General features: G+C 50.6%; 2 protein-coding genes across 2 annotated transcripts; one reads left to right on the top strand and one right to left on the bottom strand.

Annotated features, from left to right (window-relative positions):
• Positions 1-3,674: 3,674 nt before the first annotated feature.
• On the bottom strand, positions 3,675-5,421 carry DCLRE1B (DNA cross-link repair 1B). The gene is made up of 4 exons (XM_062626615.1): positions 5,201-5,421; positions 4,984-5,131; positions 4,737-4,916; positions 3,675-4,652 (listed from the first exon to the last, which is right to left on the bottom strand). The coding sequence occupies exons 1-4, from the start codon at positions 5,387-5,389 to the stop codon at positions 3,793-3,795; spliced, it is 1,377 nt and encodes a 458-aa protein (XP_062482599.1). The 5' UTR covers positions 5,390-5,421; the 3' UTR covers positions 3,675-3,792.
• A 562-nt stretch (positions 5,422-5,983) lies between these two features.
• AP4B1 (adaptor related protein complex 4 subunit beta 1) lies at positions 5,984-14,447 on the top strand. The gene is made up of 9 exons (XM_062626613.1): positions 5,984-6,236; positions 6,993-7,123; positions 7,784-7,931; positions 8,755-9,251; positions 9,820-9,903; positions 11,300-11,403; positions 11,587-11,794; positions 12,097-12,381; positions 12,657-14,447. The coding sequence occupies exons 1-9, from the start codon at positions 6,016-6,018 to the stop codon at positions 13,082-13,084; spliced, it is 2,106 nt and encodes a 701-aa protein (XP_062482597.1). The 5' UTR covers positions 5,984-6,015; the 3' UTR covers positions 13,085-14,447.
• The last annotated feature ends 1,000 nt before the right edge of the window (positions 14,448-15,447 follow it).

The following is a 15,447-nucleotide window of genomic DNA, read 5'->3' as shown; positions in this document are numbered from 1 at the left end:
CATGCTCCTGGGGGCCCTCTACAGTATCAGATCCCCTAGAGAGGGAGAAAGTTTAGGGAGGAAGGGTTAAGATTTTCTGCTTTGCAGAAACTCCAGTGCAACTTTTCTCCATGAGAGAATGCTGAGCAGCAATAACTGCAGCCAGGACTCAGGGTGCCAAGCAACACTGCAAGGGACGGTGAGACAACAAGCTGCCAGCAGCAAAGTGTGAGCAGGCCAGTATTGCTCTTCTGTGTAAAATCCTAATAAAGGAGTGCGTGTGTGTGTGCATTTAAGAGTCAAGAAATAGCATGTTCCATTTCTTCCTCCAGTAAAGCACCATTCGTACTGCCTGCTCACCCCTCTTACTATCTGCTAAAGGAAGATTTCAGGCCCGCATGGGGAATGCGTTTCTCTGGCTGCCTTTTCTCCAGGCTTAGAGTGAACACTAAGGCTGAAGAAGGATGGGACACCCTTCATGGTTTTCCACTGTTTCAGAGAAGCTAGAGCAAACTGAACTGTTCCAGGGTATAGTGACTGGACTTTCATAGGCAGCTGTGTGGCAGGAGCTCAGCAGGCAGCCCTGCTCCCAGAGCCATGAGCCTGCCCTGCCTTCATGACACTCCAGCATTTGATCACAGCTTGTTAACACAGTGCTGAAAACTTGCCAAAAGGAGCTTGGCTCGTCCCTAGCTCTTCTGGAGGCTCTGGGAGGCCCTGGGTGGGTTGTTTCATCCCACTGGGGCTTGGTTCCCAACTGTGGAACAGAGATAAGCCACTCCAGCATGCTCTGTGTGTATAGATTTGGGAGGGCTTTGGTCTCAGCACCATGTTTTTCTTTCTCCTGCTAGGATAACTGTAAGTTTCCAAGCATGTGGCCCTTCGATACCCCACAGTCAAGCTAATATTTGGCTACAGCTTCTCATTGTCAGTGTTGTGAGCAAAACACACCTGTGGCAGCGGCATTGACAGATCCATGTGCACCCAGAAACAGCATGTTCAGACCTTGGTGTACATGATACTCCAGCTCCCAGCTGCACTAACACTCCCCCTGTGGGCTAGGCTGGTGGTAGGAACAGAGGGAAACTGGAGGCAAGCATGAGCAGAACAAAGCCTCTAAGAGGCCAGCTATTTACTGCCAGGGAGCTTTGGGGAAGTCAAAGGATTCTCAGAAGCCTTAAAGCTCAGCAATGCCACTTATCCCCACAAGGCCATGGTTTGTTCCCTAGGATTTTAGGATAACACACAAAAGTAGTAGTTTAACACCCAAGAGAAGGAGGAAATGTGTGACACACTTAAAATGCCCCAAGCACCTGCTCTGCTAAGGCAAAGATCTCCAATATGCTGTTGGTGAAGTGTCTCCTGCTTCTATTGCCTTTTAAAACCATGAAGAGATTTAGGTTTCCTTGGTTCTATGTGATTTGAATAACTTCTTTCTGAAGGGGCAGGAGTTACCTTTTAAGCTCCAGTAACAGAAGCCAGCATTTCTTCTACAGTTGTAACTGAGTGTTCGGAAATGGGGTGCACATCCCCCGCTTCTGAAGTCTGCAGTTTTCCTTTTGTGTGATCTAAAGAGCAGAGCTAACTCCGCAAAGAATCGCCACTTACAACTCCCTTTGCCCAGAGGCTCACCAGGAGATGCTCTACTTCGTTTCCTTGAATAAATGTTTGGTAAGAACAGTTGATAAGAATAAAAGCGGAAGGACTGGATGCCACCAAACATCAGCAGTAAAATGCATCAGTTCTCAGAGGTCATTTGCAACATAGCTAAATGGAGCAGTGACTCAGAAGGCAAGCATTCCTTCTAAGCAGTGGAGAGGCTGCACCAGAGAGCAGGACATGGAATCTGGGAGTTCAGGCACTGCTTCCCTCACCTGCCTGTCAACTGAGTCACTTAATTTTGGACAATGTTTAAATACCAGCCTGCATCTCCAAGGCAGCCAGCAGCAGACAACACACTACCAGCACAGCACAACTATTTCCCTGGCAGTCTCAGATGTTACAAAAGATGCTTGTGTCTCCACTCACACTGACATGATGGAGCGCTGCAGTTGAGTTTTGACTAACAAATAATCCATACGGAAACCTCTGAGGAACAGGACCTTACAGAGCACAGCAAGAGGCTGGAGCTGCCCTTACTACCCCTTTGGAAGTGTGTTTCACAGAACACTGCTCAGTCACCTCTGATATCCCCACCAACACCAGCAGGCAGCCCCAGCAGAGGCACTGCTGCTCTTACAGTGATGCAAGTTGCAGTGCCTGGGAAGGCACAGGGCTGGGAGGTAGGAAGCATGTTTGCCAAACAGCTTTCCAAATATACCCACGCTGGCTGTCCCTGTGATTACTGTTCAGGACAGCCTTGTTTTTAACACGTGACTGACTGCTGCATCTGAGGCATCTTTGCTTTTCACTAGCTCTGGCTTTAGTCAAAGAGCAAACACTTGCTTTTCTGTTTTGATTCAGGGAATTCAATCCACCTAAGCTGACTGCTTTTAAAAAGACCTCACAGGACACTACACTCAGAGCAGACTGATCCTGGTCAGGATCACATGAAACGTTTTGTGTTTAAAGTAACAAAATGGAGACCAGAAGCAGCTGAATCCCAAGCTGGTTTCTTGCTCCAAGAAGGTGCTTAGTGACCATTTCTGTTCCAGTGTTGCTGCCTTGACCACACAGGGAGCCAATTTGTGATATTGCTGGTGCAGTTTGGCACAGACAACTACAGTGTTCCAGGCTCCACAGCGGTACCCGCTGGCTGGTCCCATTACTGACACTTCTGCCTGTGTTGGGCTGTTGCTCTCTGCAGCTGATCTGGAGCAGGAAAGCGCTTGACCTCTAATAGAGCCACTTGTGCTGTTCAGCCACAGTATTATTTCCAAACAGTGCTGTTAAGGCTGAGCACTTTACACCACTAAGCAGATGTTCCATTATCTTCCTTCCCATTTGCCACTGCGTGTAAGAGGAGGCAGCAGATGGGAAGGCAGTGGCCCTAATGGAACTCTAGGAGTTACCAGAAGCTCTCTGCAGTCAAGCAGAATTCAGACTTCAGGCTGCAGGGGATACAGGGACCCATTCCAGAAAGTCCAGAACTCAAGAACCCAGACAATTTCTGCTTTTCCCAGCCATTGACCTGACAGTTACCATTAAGATGATGCTCTCAGGAGAGCAGAACTGTGCCCAGTTTTAATCTATTAATCTACTCATACCTCCAGCAAAACCAGGGCTGTCTGGAGGTATGAGTAGATTAATAAATAATTTTCTAGATTAATAATTTTCTAGATTTTTTGAAGAACCATTTTTAAAATATACCTTAATATTAATATCTGTAATACCTTAATAGTACCTTATAATAACATATAATATTGGTAATACCTTAATATTTGTAATTCATCTTGAAATGAACCACTGTCAATATAGAATCTGTAGGGCTCTCAGGTTCGCTCTACTCGCTTCTTTCACACATTCCAACCCCACTATTTCAGCTGCAGGCAGCTCCTACCCTCTGCAGCTCAGCTTGACTCCACCTGGCAGCATCTTTTGCCACAAGAAACGGGTAAGTCACTGCAAAAAGTGGAGACAAGGCACACGCACTGCAGGACTGCACTGCTCAAGTGTAGTGTGGAGACCCAACAGATGCAAACAGATAGAAAAAGAAATCACTTTAAAACATTAATGCCCACAAACCTGTCCTAGTAAGATGTAAAGAGCCCCAAGAGCGCAGCTCCTCTCTTCTGATGGGAAACCTGAGCCCGTGCCTTCGAATGCATAGAACGCATTGGCACTGGCAAGTGTCACAGTTTTTCAAAGTGCTTCTCACCTCCTAAAGAAGTCTTCCACCAGCTTGTCAAATTTCTGTGAGGAATTCTGCTTTAGGACATTCAGGGGAGTGAGCAAATACTGCTCTGCAAGTCCAGTTGGAAAGGGCTCATCGGAAACAGGCGCCTGGCTGACAGCACTAGCTGCCCTGGCTACTCCTGGCTGTTCTCCACTCTGCTCTTCCTTCCCTGTCTCCTTGCCCATGTGACAAGTGCAACCTTCAGTCAAGCAGCAAGCGGACTCGCAGCAGTTCTGCTGAGGAACCTCAAAACCTCTGAACTCTTCAGAATTCTCAGGGTATTTCTCTAGCGACTCATAAACAACTCCTCTGGGCACAGAATGCCACACAGCTCTCTTCAAGAGACACTTGGGTTCCTGCCCTTTCCTTCTGCTTTGCTGCTGTACAGATTCCTGCACAGGTTTTAGGACTCTGAGGTCAGGAAGTGCCTGGGGGCCAGAACTTAGGTATTCTTGAAAGTAAGCCTGGCACATGCCGCCCTTCACAATTGGGATGACTGAGCAAGGTTTCAGCCACTTCACAAACTCGCACAGCTCTGAAAAGGACGAGTGATCAGAGTACGGAATGAGGTGGATGTTGGGATGCGTGACCTTCATGGGCCTGCCGGTAGGGAGGATGGCGATGGTAGGGTGCAGCGTGTTCCAGCTGACGAGGGTATCCCAGCGGATCTCAGCGACATCCACCGCACGGATCCAGCCGGCGCCCTCCTCAGCGGTGAACACATCAGGCAGCTCCAGCAGCCGCATCTGCTCCAGGCGCCAGGGGCTCACCACCACCCAGGTGCTGAACTCCACTGCCAGGTCCACCAGCAGCATCTCCTTGCCCAGGCTGTACACACCTGCAAGGAAAGCCATGAGCAGCACACCAGGGATGGGGGGGGGGGGGGGAAGGCGAGTGCACCGCAGGCGGAGGCAGCGCTCACCGATAACGACTTGGTGCCGCGGGTGCTTGCGGATGATGCGCGCGGCCTCGTGCGTGGCGTGCTGCCGCGAGGGCAGGGACCGCTGCGGGTTGCAGTGGGTGTTGTCCAGGTACAGGCGGTCAATGTGGCGGCCCCTCAGCACCGCCTCGCCCTGCATGGCACTGGTGTAGCGGAAGTCCCCTGCAAGGACACGGCTGTCAGCGTGGGCCGGCGGCCGCAGCGAGGGCCGCAGGGGGTTGCCCCGTACCTGTATAAAGGATGGTGCCGAAGGTGCCCTCGAAGAGGAACATGACCGAGCCGGGGCAGTGATTGGAGTCGAGCAGAGTCACTGTCACCTCCTCGCCCAGGACATGGCTTTGACCCACCTCGAGGGGACGGATCCAGCACGCCGGCACCTGCGTGGAGCGGGCGATGAGGGGCAGGGCGCAGGCCGGGCGGTGAGGGCAGGGCCGGGGCGCACGTACCTGCAGGCGGCGGTGCAGGAGGCGGGCGGTGAGCGGCGAGCAGTACAGGGGCCGGTTCCAGGTGCTGGAGAGCCCCACGGTGTGGTCCGAGTGCAGGTGCGAGAGGAAGAAGAGGCGGGCGCCGCCGGCCTTGCGCACGCTCCAGAAGTCCACGGCGATGGGCGTCCCGGGGATCACCGTGCCGCTCATGGCGGGAGCGCGGGACCCCGCTTCCCGCCGAATTCGGGGTGGGCGGAGCCGCGCAGGCGCGCAGGGCGAGGAGGCGGGGAGGGAGGTGCGTGCGCAGCGCGGGGCGGTGCTGAGGGCGGGGAGGGTGCCGGTAGGGTTATGCGGTGGGGTTATCCGGTGGGGTTATCCGTGAGGTTACCCGGTGGGGTTACCCGGTAGGGTTACCCGGTGCGGTTATCGGTGGGGTTATCCAGTGGGGTTACCCGGTGGGGTTATCGGTGGGGTTATCCAGTGGGGTTACCCGGTGGGGTTATCGGTGGGGTTATCCAGTGGGGTTACCCGGTGGGGTTACCCGGTGGGGTTATCCGGTGGGGTTATCCGGTGGGGTTATCCGGTAGGGTTATCCGTGAAGTTACCCGGTGGGGTTATCCGGTAGGGTTACCCGGTGGGGTTACCCGGTGGGGTTATCCGGTGGGGTTACCCGGTGGGGTTATCCGGTGGTTTATACCCGGTGGGGTTATCCGGTAGGGTTATCCGGTGGGGTTACCTGGTAGGGTTATCCGGTGGGGTTGTCCGGTGGGGTTATCCGGTAGGGTTATCCGGTCGCGAGGTCGGCCCTTGCTGAGCCGTGTCTCCGCCACAGGCACATGGCGCAGGGAGTGGACGTATCGGGGCTGTTCCCGGAGATGGTGAAGGCCAGCGCGGTACCGGACGTGGTGCAGAAGAAGCTGGTGTCGCTGTACGTGCGGGCGCAGGCCCCGCGGCAGCCGCAGCTGGCGCTGCTGGCGGTCAACACCCTGCGCAAGGACTGCGCCCACCCCAGCCCCGCTGTCAGGGGGCTCGCCCTCCGCAGCATGTGCGGCCTCAGGTGCGATGGGAGGGAGCAGGGGGGGTGGCCGTGATGCGGGAGGAGGACCGTGTTGGTACCGGGAAATAAAGGGTTAACATTGTGCCTGCTTGCTGAAGCAGTCGCTGTGCTTGGTGAAGCAGAACCGTAGGAGTCAAAGTTGCTAGAACGGTGAAGCAGAATTGCAGCAGTTACGGCTGCGAGGCAGAATTGTAGTAGATCAGATTCATAACTTAACATTGAAGACGTTCTTGGTTAAATAGGATCCATAGAAAGAAAAGGAACAAAAGATTGCCAGAGTAACAAAACTTGCAAACTTGACAAGTTTCTGCTTTAAGATACGTAAAACCAGCTTGTACCGAACCTGAGGTTTGGACAGGACCTGAAACCCCATTGAGTCTGTGTGAAAGCAAGAGATTACTCGCAGTGATGAAGAGGAACTAGAGACCTTCATCCTCATGACCCCCTAACGACCACCACCAGGAGGCACTGCGCAGGCGCACCAACGGGATGAATGCCAGAAAACTAATTATAATACTAGATGGGAATAGGTTTTGCATATGTATTAGGTGTGAAGCAATCCCATGTTTAGGTAATCATTATATATAATATAAATGAACTGAGTGGCAAAGGAAAGGTGCACATACTTTTGGAGGAGCAATCTGCATGCGCCTCAGTGCTGAATAAATCATACCTACTTTACAACTCTAACGAGTTGTGGAGTCAGTCCGTGTATCAGTGTCCCACTGTGATGCCCTCCCTCCCTCCTGCCCGCAGGATGCCCGGCATCCAGGAGTACCTGCAGCAGCCCCTCCTGAGCGGCCTGCGGGATAAAGCCTCCTACGTGCGGAGAGTGGCGGTGCTGGGCTGCGCCAAGATGCTGAAGCTGCAGGGGGACTGCGAAGTGGGTGAGTGGGGTCAGGGCTCTGCAGTGGGGAGCTCAGCAGGAGGAGGGGGTGACCCATGGGACCTGGGGGTTGTGCAGGCCTGTGCTGGGCTCGCTGTCGCTGGGTTGCGGTAGTGGTACAATAGAGGGACTGGGGAGAAGAAGGAAGATAAGCAGGCTGTCAGTGCAGATTGGACTGGTAATGGGGCACCAAGCACTGTGAGGCTCTTTGTTGGAGTGCCTCTTTCATACCTGCTTTTAAAAGGCCTCCTGCCATGCATGGGTGCTATCCATCACCTTTTCCATCCCAGGAAATTGATGGAATCACCATCTCTGGAACTATTCACAAAGCATGTAGATGAGGCCCTCAGAGATTGCTTTAGCATACCCCCAGTCCTGGGGTAATGGTTGGACTTGATCTTAATGGTCTTTTCCAACCTGTTTGATTCTATGGTTCCATGATTCCGTGGCCATTTCCAGAGTTTCTGATGGGCTGGGCACCATTCCCACATCCACAGCCCTTCAGGGAGAAGTTGCAGGCGTTACTGCAGAGCTGGAAGTTTTTGTTGGCTCCTTCTTGCAGTTCAAGCTGTATCGTTTGTTGTTGCTAAATGCCTATAGATAGTGATTGAACTGCAGCATGGCAACAGAATCTGATGGAAGGACCTCTGCTGCTTTGCAGATGGTGCTTTGGTGAATGAGCTGTACAGTTTGCTTCGCGACCCGGATCCTATTGTAGTTGTGAATTGTCTGAGGGCATTAGAAGAGATCTTGAAGAAGGAGGGAGGAGTTGTCATCAACAAACCCATTGCCCATCATCTCCTCAACAGGTTGGTTTTCTTTGCTCTTAAGATGGTGCTGGAAGCTTCGTTCTTATTCTTGCTTTTTGTATGCTAGCAGAGCTCCTGTCAGAACTTGAAGGGCAGAGTCGGGCACCCAAAGAGGGTAGTGCCCATCCTAAGAGAAACTAAACAGGTTTTTGCTAAGGTTTGAAGAGAAATCTATGCTGTCCTGCTTTTCCAGGGAGTCTTTGCTTCAGGTTTGCTGGTTTGGTTTTGAACTGTAGGTTAATAGAATCATAGAATGGTTAGGGTTGGAAAGAAGCTTAAGATCATCTAGTTCCAACCCCCTGCCATAGGCTCTGTCCAGCCTGGCCTTAAACACTGTTAGGGATGGAGCATTTACCACTTCTTTGGGCAACTTAATCTGGTTATTTGGTAACAGTACACAGGTATGTTCTGCTGTGTCTCTCCCAATCCTTTGAAAGACACATAATTTATCCATTGCTGAAGAGATTAACTTTTCTGCAGGTAATTATGGAATTACAGAATAGTTAGGGTTGGAAAGGACCTTAAGATCATCCAGTTCCAACCCCCCTGCCATGGGAATTCTGCATGATCTGGCAGAAGAGCAGTATTGCTCTGCCCAGGGTTCTTGTCAGTGTTGCTGTCTAGCTTAGAGTACCAGAAAAAGTGTACATGAGTGATCCTAATCTGCACAAACTGGTTCTCTTGAGAGAAAATCGTGGTACCTACTTGTGAAGCACAGCATTTGGCTTGGAACAGACACTGTAAGGAGCTCAGGCCTCTGCTCCACGCAGTGCAGATCTCTGTGCTTCTTGACTCCTGCAAACTGTGTTTGTTCTCTCGGCAGGATGGCAGATCTGGATCAGTGGGGGCAGAGCGAGGTGCTCACCTTCCTGCTACGCTACAAGCCTCGCGCTGAGGAGGAGCTCTTTGACATACTCAATTTACTGGATGGCTGTCTCAAAAGCAGCAGCCCCAGCGTTGTGATGGCAGCCACCAAGCTTTTCCTAGTGCTGGCCAGGGAGTACCCGCACGTGCAGGCAGATGTTCTGGTGAGGGTGAAGGGCCCGCTGCTGGCTGCCTGCACCTCTGAGAGCAGAGAGCTCTGCTTCACCGCACTGTGCCACGTGCGTCAGATCCTTCGTAGCCTTCCTGGCCATTTCAGCAGCCACTACAAGAAGTTCTTCTGTTCGTATTCAGAGCCCCACTACATCAAATGCCAGAAGATGGATGTGTTGTGCGAGCTGGTGAATGATGAAAATGTACAGCAAGTGCTGGAGGAGCTGAAGAGCTACTGCAATGATGTATCGATAGAGCTTGCCCAAGGGGCAATCTTTGCCATAGGTAAGAGCTGTGTCCTGCCTTGGGAGCAGCTGCAGCCCAAGACCTTTAAGGTGGGCTGGTCTCTGATGAGTGTCCTAGCATTGAATTGTTTCATAATGTCCTTGAACCTTGTTCAGATATCTGTGCTCTGATATTTAAGGTACTCTAAAGAAATGGTGCATTTCATCTTATTAATCAGTCTTAGTGTAGTGTGTGGAGGAGCTGCTCTAATAACTGCTTGTTCTTTGAGTTGTGATGGGGGCAGAGGTAAGATGATTTGGGGCACTTTAGTTTTGGTTGTGTAAGCTTTAAAACTGAGGAGTTTCTGTATCATTCATAAGGAGAAAGCCAGGGATGCTAAAATCCTTTCTTATGTTACATTTAAGAAAACTTCAGAGTTCTGGGGCATGGCTTCAGAAAAAGAAACATCCCTTGTGTGGAGAACAGGCTTGTTTGACTCCACTTTCAGAAGCTGTAGTCAAAAAGAGGAAGCCTATTGCTTTAAAGTGAGTTTGTGATGAAGAGTTGGGCTCGTGGTTCCTATTTCATGCTGAAAGGTGGAATTTGATGACCTTTGGTGTCTCTGCAGGCAATATTGCTAGGACATACACAGAACAGTGTGTGGGGATTCTGACAGAGCTCCTGAGGCTTCAGCAGGAACATATCACTTCAGGTAATCATCTGCACGTTGTTTGCCTGGCTGATGCTTTCAGGAATGGTGCTGCTGGGGCTTGTGATCCCAAACTCGAGGCTTTCAAAGGCATTTGGCTTTTAACTGGCATCTTCCTGGTGGAGCTGAGGATCTCTGGTGTGACCAGACACTGTAGTTTTTCCTTCCTTTGTGGGGGTCATAGCTGTGTTCATGGGCTGATGGGGAGGCTCCTTTCTGGCTGCCACCTGCTGACATGGGGAGTGAGGACTCACTCAGCAGAGGCATTTTAGTGACTGCTTGAGGGCCAAGATGATGAATAGATCTTTTAAATCCTTGTGATTTCTGTCCCTCATAGAATAGTCAGGGTTGGAAAGGACCTTAAGATCATCCAGTTCCAACCCCCTGCCATGAGCAGGGACACTTCACACTAAACCATGTCAGCCAAGGCTCTGTCCAGCCTGGCCTTGAACACTGCCAGGGATGGAACATCACAACCTCCCTGGGCAACCCATTCCAGTGCCTCACCACCCTCACAGTAAAGAACTTCCTCCTTGTATCCAAATCTAAACTTCCCCTGTTTCAGTTTGAACCTGTTACCCATTGTCCTGTCACTACAGTCGCTAATGAAGAGTCCCTCCCCAGCATCCCTATAGCCCCGCTTCAGACACTGGAAGCTGCTCTGAGGTCTCCACGCAGCTTCTCTTCTCCAGGCTGAACAGCCCCAGTGTTCTCAGCCTGTCTTCATACAAGAGGTGCCCCAGCCCCTGATCGTCCTCGTGGCCTCCTCTGAACTTGTTCCTACAGTTCCATGTCCTTTTTATGTTGAGGACACCAGAACTGTACACAATGCTCCGTAGTCTGATTCAGTTGTACCAAGGCATCTTTTTCTTCTGCTGCCCTCAGATCTAAGGTTATCATTGCTGTTTCAGCCCTCTCTTTTAAGTGGTCCTGCTTTCAGTTTTGAAAAATCACATGCTTTCACTCAGCTCTTGAATTAGGTCTCAGAAGCTGCTGCTGCTTCTGTAACTGGGCACCAGAGCCTTTACAATTCTAACCTAAAGCTCATCAAAAGACTTGTTTTGAATTGGTGTTAGTTTTGTCATTCTGACCTTGTTTGTGTGAATCATCGTGAGTCAGTGTCTTTTTAAAGGCTGGGAATGTCCAGAAAAGAGGTTATTTCCAGCAGCCAGAGGAACAATCTGAAGTTTCAGGGCTTTATTTTAGACTTTGGTGCAGCTTTGCTCTGACAACCACAGTGTCGTGGGGCTTTGAAGGGTGTCTCAAATCATAGTCACAAGCAAGGCACTGACCTCCCTAACTGAGATTTGCAAAGACTCTTGAATGGGTGTTTGTGGAATCTATTTCCCAAGTGGTTCTGTAACTCCTGGGGAATGCTGTGCACTTTGTCTCATTGCAGCAGTCATAAGGGCTTTTCGGGACCTGGTTTGGCTGTGTCCCCAGTGCACGGATGCAGTGTGTCAGGCACTGCCTGGCTGTGAGGACACCATCCAGGACAGTGAGGTAAGGTGGCTTTGTGCCCTGGGCTGGGTAGACAATGACTCTTCGTCCTCTGGGCTCGAGATTGGTGGGCAAAGATCAGAAACCTTCAGAAGATGTGTTCTCAAGTCTGTTTGTTTCAGGTCAACTCTGTCTTTCTGGTGCACAGCACCTATTTGCTGGGGTTTTTCTGTGTGGTTCCTTCAGGGCAAGCAAGCGTTGATCTGGCTCCTGGGCACCCACGGTGAGAAAGTACCAAATGCTCCCTATGTTTTAGAGGACTTTGTGGAGAATGTGAAATCAGAGATGTTTCCAGCGGTGAAGATGGAGCTTCTGACAGCACTGGTGCGCCTCTTCCTGTCCCGTCCTGCTGAGTGTCAGGACACGCTAGGGAGGCTGCTCTACTTCTGCATAGGTGGGTTCCCTTCATTCTCTTTCCCCGAAGCTGTAGTACAGGCTTTCTGGGACCTGGTTTTGCTGTGTTCCCAGTGCATGGATGCCGTGTGTCAGTGTCCTAGTTGCGAGGAAACCATCGTGGGTGGCAAGGGAAAGTGGCTTTATGCCTTAGGCTTCTACTTGGCCCCTAGGTGTCTGGTTGATGAGTGCAGCAGGCTTACACTGTATCCCTGAGAGTCCATTTTTAATGATGAAAGGTTAGTACTTCAAGGAAATCTGGATGATAGAATTCTCCATAAAGTATGTCTCTCTGATTCCCAGAGGAGGAGACGGATATGGCCGTACGAGACCGTGGATTGTTCTACTATCGCCTTTTGCAGTCTGGTGTGGAGCAAGTGAAACGGGTCCTGTGCAGCCCCAAGTCTGATCCCTCCCTGGGCCTTCTGGAAGATAAAACTGAGCAACCCGTGAATGCGTGGGCTTCAGAGTTTAATACTCTTGCACCGGTTTATGGCAGAGAACGCTGGGCACTTGTCACTGCTCACCAGCCAGCAGAACCCTCTTACACTTGTTCTCTTCGTGTTGACTCCAGCAACAGAGACACAGGTAACTCACTCCATCTGGGAGCTGGTTTCCACTAGTAGATGTTCTAGTGTGGGTTTAATACCTGGAAGAAGATCACAGTGCTTTGAGAATGCTGACTTAGTGTTCTGACTATCCCATGCAATGTGTGGCTGGTCACCACTTTACTGGGCCAGAGGATGCTGCTGGAGGCAGTTGCTGTGATCCCAGCCACCTTGGTGGCTGCATAAGATGTTCTTTGTTAAACTGGGAGCTGCACCTTGGATGCTGCATCTCACATATTTATGGTTTCATTTCAGAGTCACTGATTTCTGAAGAGGATAAAGAAGTCCTCAAGGTCCATCCTGACACATGCAGCCTGACCTTAGTTCCTGATGTTCACCTGACTGCAGAACAGTTTGAGAAGACCTGGCTGAGCTTGGATACAAACTGGCACCTTTCTCTGCCCTGGTGTGGGGCAGTTCATCCAGATACCATACAGACAGCTCTTCACGTTGTCCACATCCAGACTATTGCTATGAGCAAAGCTGGTGTCCAGCCATGGAAAGCTTATCTCAGTGCTCAGGATGACACAGGTTGCCTCTTCCTAACAGAGCTCTTGCTCGAGGCAGCAGATTCGGAGATGCAGGTTTCAGTGAAGCAGAGTGAGGCAAAGCCAGAGGCAATGCAGGCCTTTATTTCGGCATTAAAGACAGTCATGGGGACAGTTGCTGGGCTGGAGTCCTGACTGGTCCCTGCTCCTAGTAAGATGCTTGCTCAGGGCATGGGAAAAGTTTATTTCTCTGCCTTTATTTGCCATACTTGATGCTGGTTTTGCACTTTAAAGCTGTGAGAGTGTTTGCTGCCCTTTCCTGGGCTTGGACAGCACGTGTGGTGAGGGGGTCACTGCAGTGGAGCAGGGGGAAGGGTCTGTCCTCCCTCTGGGGTGGGGAAGGGACAAGGTGATGCATTTGTGAGCCTGCTGCTTCTGGTCTGAGTCACAGAAGTGGTGTCTGCGGTGCTTGTCACAAGGCACTGAGGTGGCTGACGGAGCCAGAGACGAGCAAGATTCAGGGATGTGTTTTGGAGAGTTTTTTTCTTGAGAATCGTAAATGATTCAAGAAAAGAGTTCTGAGACTCCAGGATGCAGCCGCTTGTCTCGCATTAAGAGGAACAGTGCAGTGAAGAAAGAAGTATTTAGTTCTTGGCTCCCTTTCCAAGGGATTTCAATAGTAGCTTCCCTACCAGTGACTCTTGTTCTGCTGTGTCAGAGATGGGTGGACAAGGTACATTGGCCTCAAGAAATGTTACCTATTTCTTTTTCAAGAGAAAGAAGTGTATTTTCTCATTGGAATGTGTTGCTGGGGTCACGAATCACCCTATCTGAAGTCCCCCCCTCAGCTCCCTGTGGCCAGGGTGACTGTGAGAAAACACAGAGTGTGCAGGTCCTGTGTGATGTGTTCATGTGAGTGTTGCAACCTACATCCCTTTGGCCACGTTACTGAGCTGTTGGTCCTCACACTGACACAAATAATGGAAGAATTGCTCTTTAGAGAATTAACTTATGGAATATTACCTTTTGGTTGGAGGTACTTCTGTCCAGTACTGTCATCCTGTCCCCACAGTGGTGTACATGAGACATTGCAGTGCTACATGTCTGAATTCTGCCAGTTTTTAAAGTCACAGTCTGACTTTGTTTTGAAGAGCATCACTCCGTCTGCTCTGCTGAGAGCTGGCCGTCGCACAGTGTCAGGGAGAGTGTATGTGTCCCAGCCTCGTTTGACACAGTGGCAAAACCCTGAAGAAGGCTTAAAGCTGAGGTGCATCGGTTGCTATAACAGGGCTTTATGGTACTCTGTAAGGAGTGGCTTTGTTAACCCTATTCTGTAAGATTTCTTGTCACTTTTAATGACTGCCCATGGCAGGGGAGGGTGGAACAAGATGATCTTTAAGGTCCCTTTGAACCAAACCCCATTTTGTGATTCTGTGACTGTTGTACCTTTAAACTGCAATTTGCATTCCCATGCACTGAAACGCTGCTGTCACTGTTAAACAACAGGCTGTAGATTCAATTTCTCATTGTCCTAATAAAAAACGTGACTCATTCCTGGCTTGTGCTGCTGCTGTCCTGAGCATGGTGACTGCCCCAGCACCCAGGGCTGCAGGCGCCTGAAGGAGAGGAACTGGCTGAGGGATGGGGGTTGGATCAGGAAGTGATTCCTCCAGATCAAGTTACCAACCACTTCATGTTGAAAGATCCTGCTTTCAGTTCCTTATGAATTTGTCAAAGGTGGAAATGGTTTTGCTGAAACTTCCAGTGTTGGGTGGCTCCTTTTGGTAGAACCTGGTTTTGGTAATATTCAGCAAACACAAGTGATACTCTGCTGTTTCAACTCAGGATGCTCTAAGGGGAGCATGCTTTAATTGAGGTGCTTCCCCCACCTTAAGTAGTTTAGCTGAGAAGCTGAGGGAGTGCAGGTGTAATGTTGCCATCCGATTGATGCTGCCCTCACTGAGTCAGGAAAGAGGTGAGATGTTTTCCCACTGCTCTGACCTTCCTTCCTTGCTTCCAGCAGCATGGGAGGAAGGAACTGCTGGAACCCAGAGGGGTAAAAAAAAAGGGATGCTCTTGGAGAAAATGGTAGCAGGGATGAGCTGAGATTTCAGCATGAAGCCACTGGGGTGAGAGGAAAGAGACCTGGACAAACTCAGGCTCATCTGGTCCAACATTTCCAGGCAAAGCATGACCTAGACTTGATGTCCCAGCACCCTGTCCAGCCAAAGTTTAACAGTGTCCAATGTTGGGGAATCCACCACTTCCTTGGGGAGATTATTCCAATGGCTGGTTGTTCTCATTGGGGAAAACTTTCCTCTTGAGTCCAGTCAGAATCACCCCAGGAGTAACTCGTGCACATCACCCCTTGTCTTTTCCATGGGACTCCTTGTCAAAAGGGAGTCTCTGTTGCCTTTGTAGCCACCCTTTAAATACTGGCACATGGTGACAAGGTCTCCCCTGAGCCTTCCCCAGACTGAAAAGATCCAGCTCTCAGCCTTTCCTCCCACAGCTTCCCAGACCTTGGCTCATCTTTGTGGCCCTTGTCTGGACCCTCT

Source organism: Pezoporus occidentalis, unplaced genomic scaffold (assembly GCF_034315485.1).
Source record: "Pezoporus occidentalis ecotype Australia unplaced genomic scaffold, CSIRO_AGI_Poc_V1 ctg294, whole genome shotgun sequence".
In the NCBI taxonomy this organism is placed as follows: Eukaryota; Metazoa; Chordata; class Aves; order Psittaciformes; family Psittacidae; genus Pezoporus; species Pezoporus occidentalis.
Note: the sequence above shows the minus strand (reverse complement) of the source record. Positions and strands in the feature narration are given on the sequence as shown.

Coding starts and splice junctions, on each gene's coding strand:
- DCLRE1B (XM_062626615.1), bottom strand. CDS start 5,389: ATGAGCGGCACGGTGATCCCCGGGACGCCCATCGCCGTGGACTTCTGG. Junction 5,132..5,200: donor TCCTGCACCGCCGCCTGCAG/GTACGTGCGCCC, acceptor CGCTCCACGCAG/GTGCCGGCGTGCTGGATCCG. Junction 4,917..4,983: donor CGGCACCATCCTTTATACAG/GTACGGGGCAAC, acceptor GTGTCCTTGCAG/GGGACTTCCGCTACACCAGT.
- AP4B1 (XM_062626613.1), top strand. CDS start 6,016: ATGGCGCAGGGAGTGGACGTATCGGGGCTGTTCCCGGAGATGGTGAAG. Junction 11,404..11,586: donor ACACCATCCAGGACAGTGAG/GTAAGGTGGCTT, acceptor TGGTTCCTTCAG/GGCAAGCAAGCGTTGATCTG. Junction 12,382..12,656: donor CTCCAGCAACAGAGACACAG/GTAACTCACTCC, acceptor GTTTCATTTCAG/AGTCACTGATTTCTGAAGAG.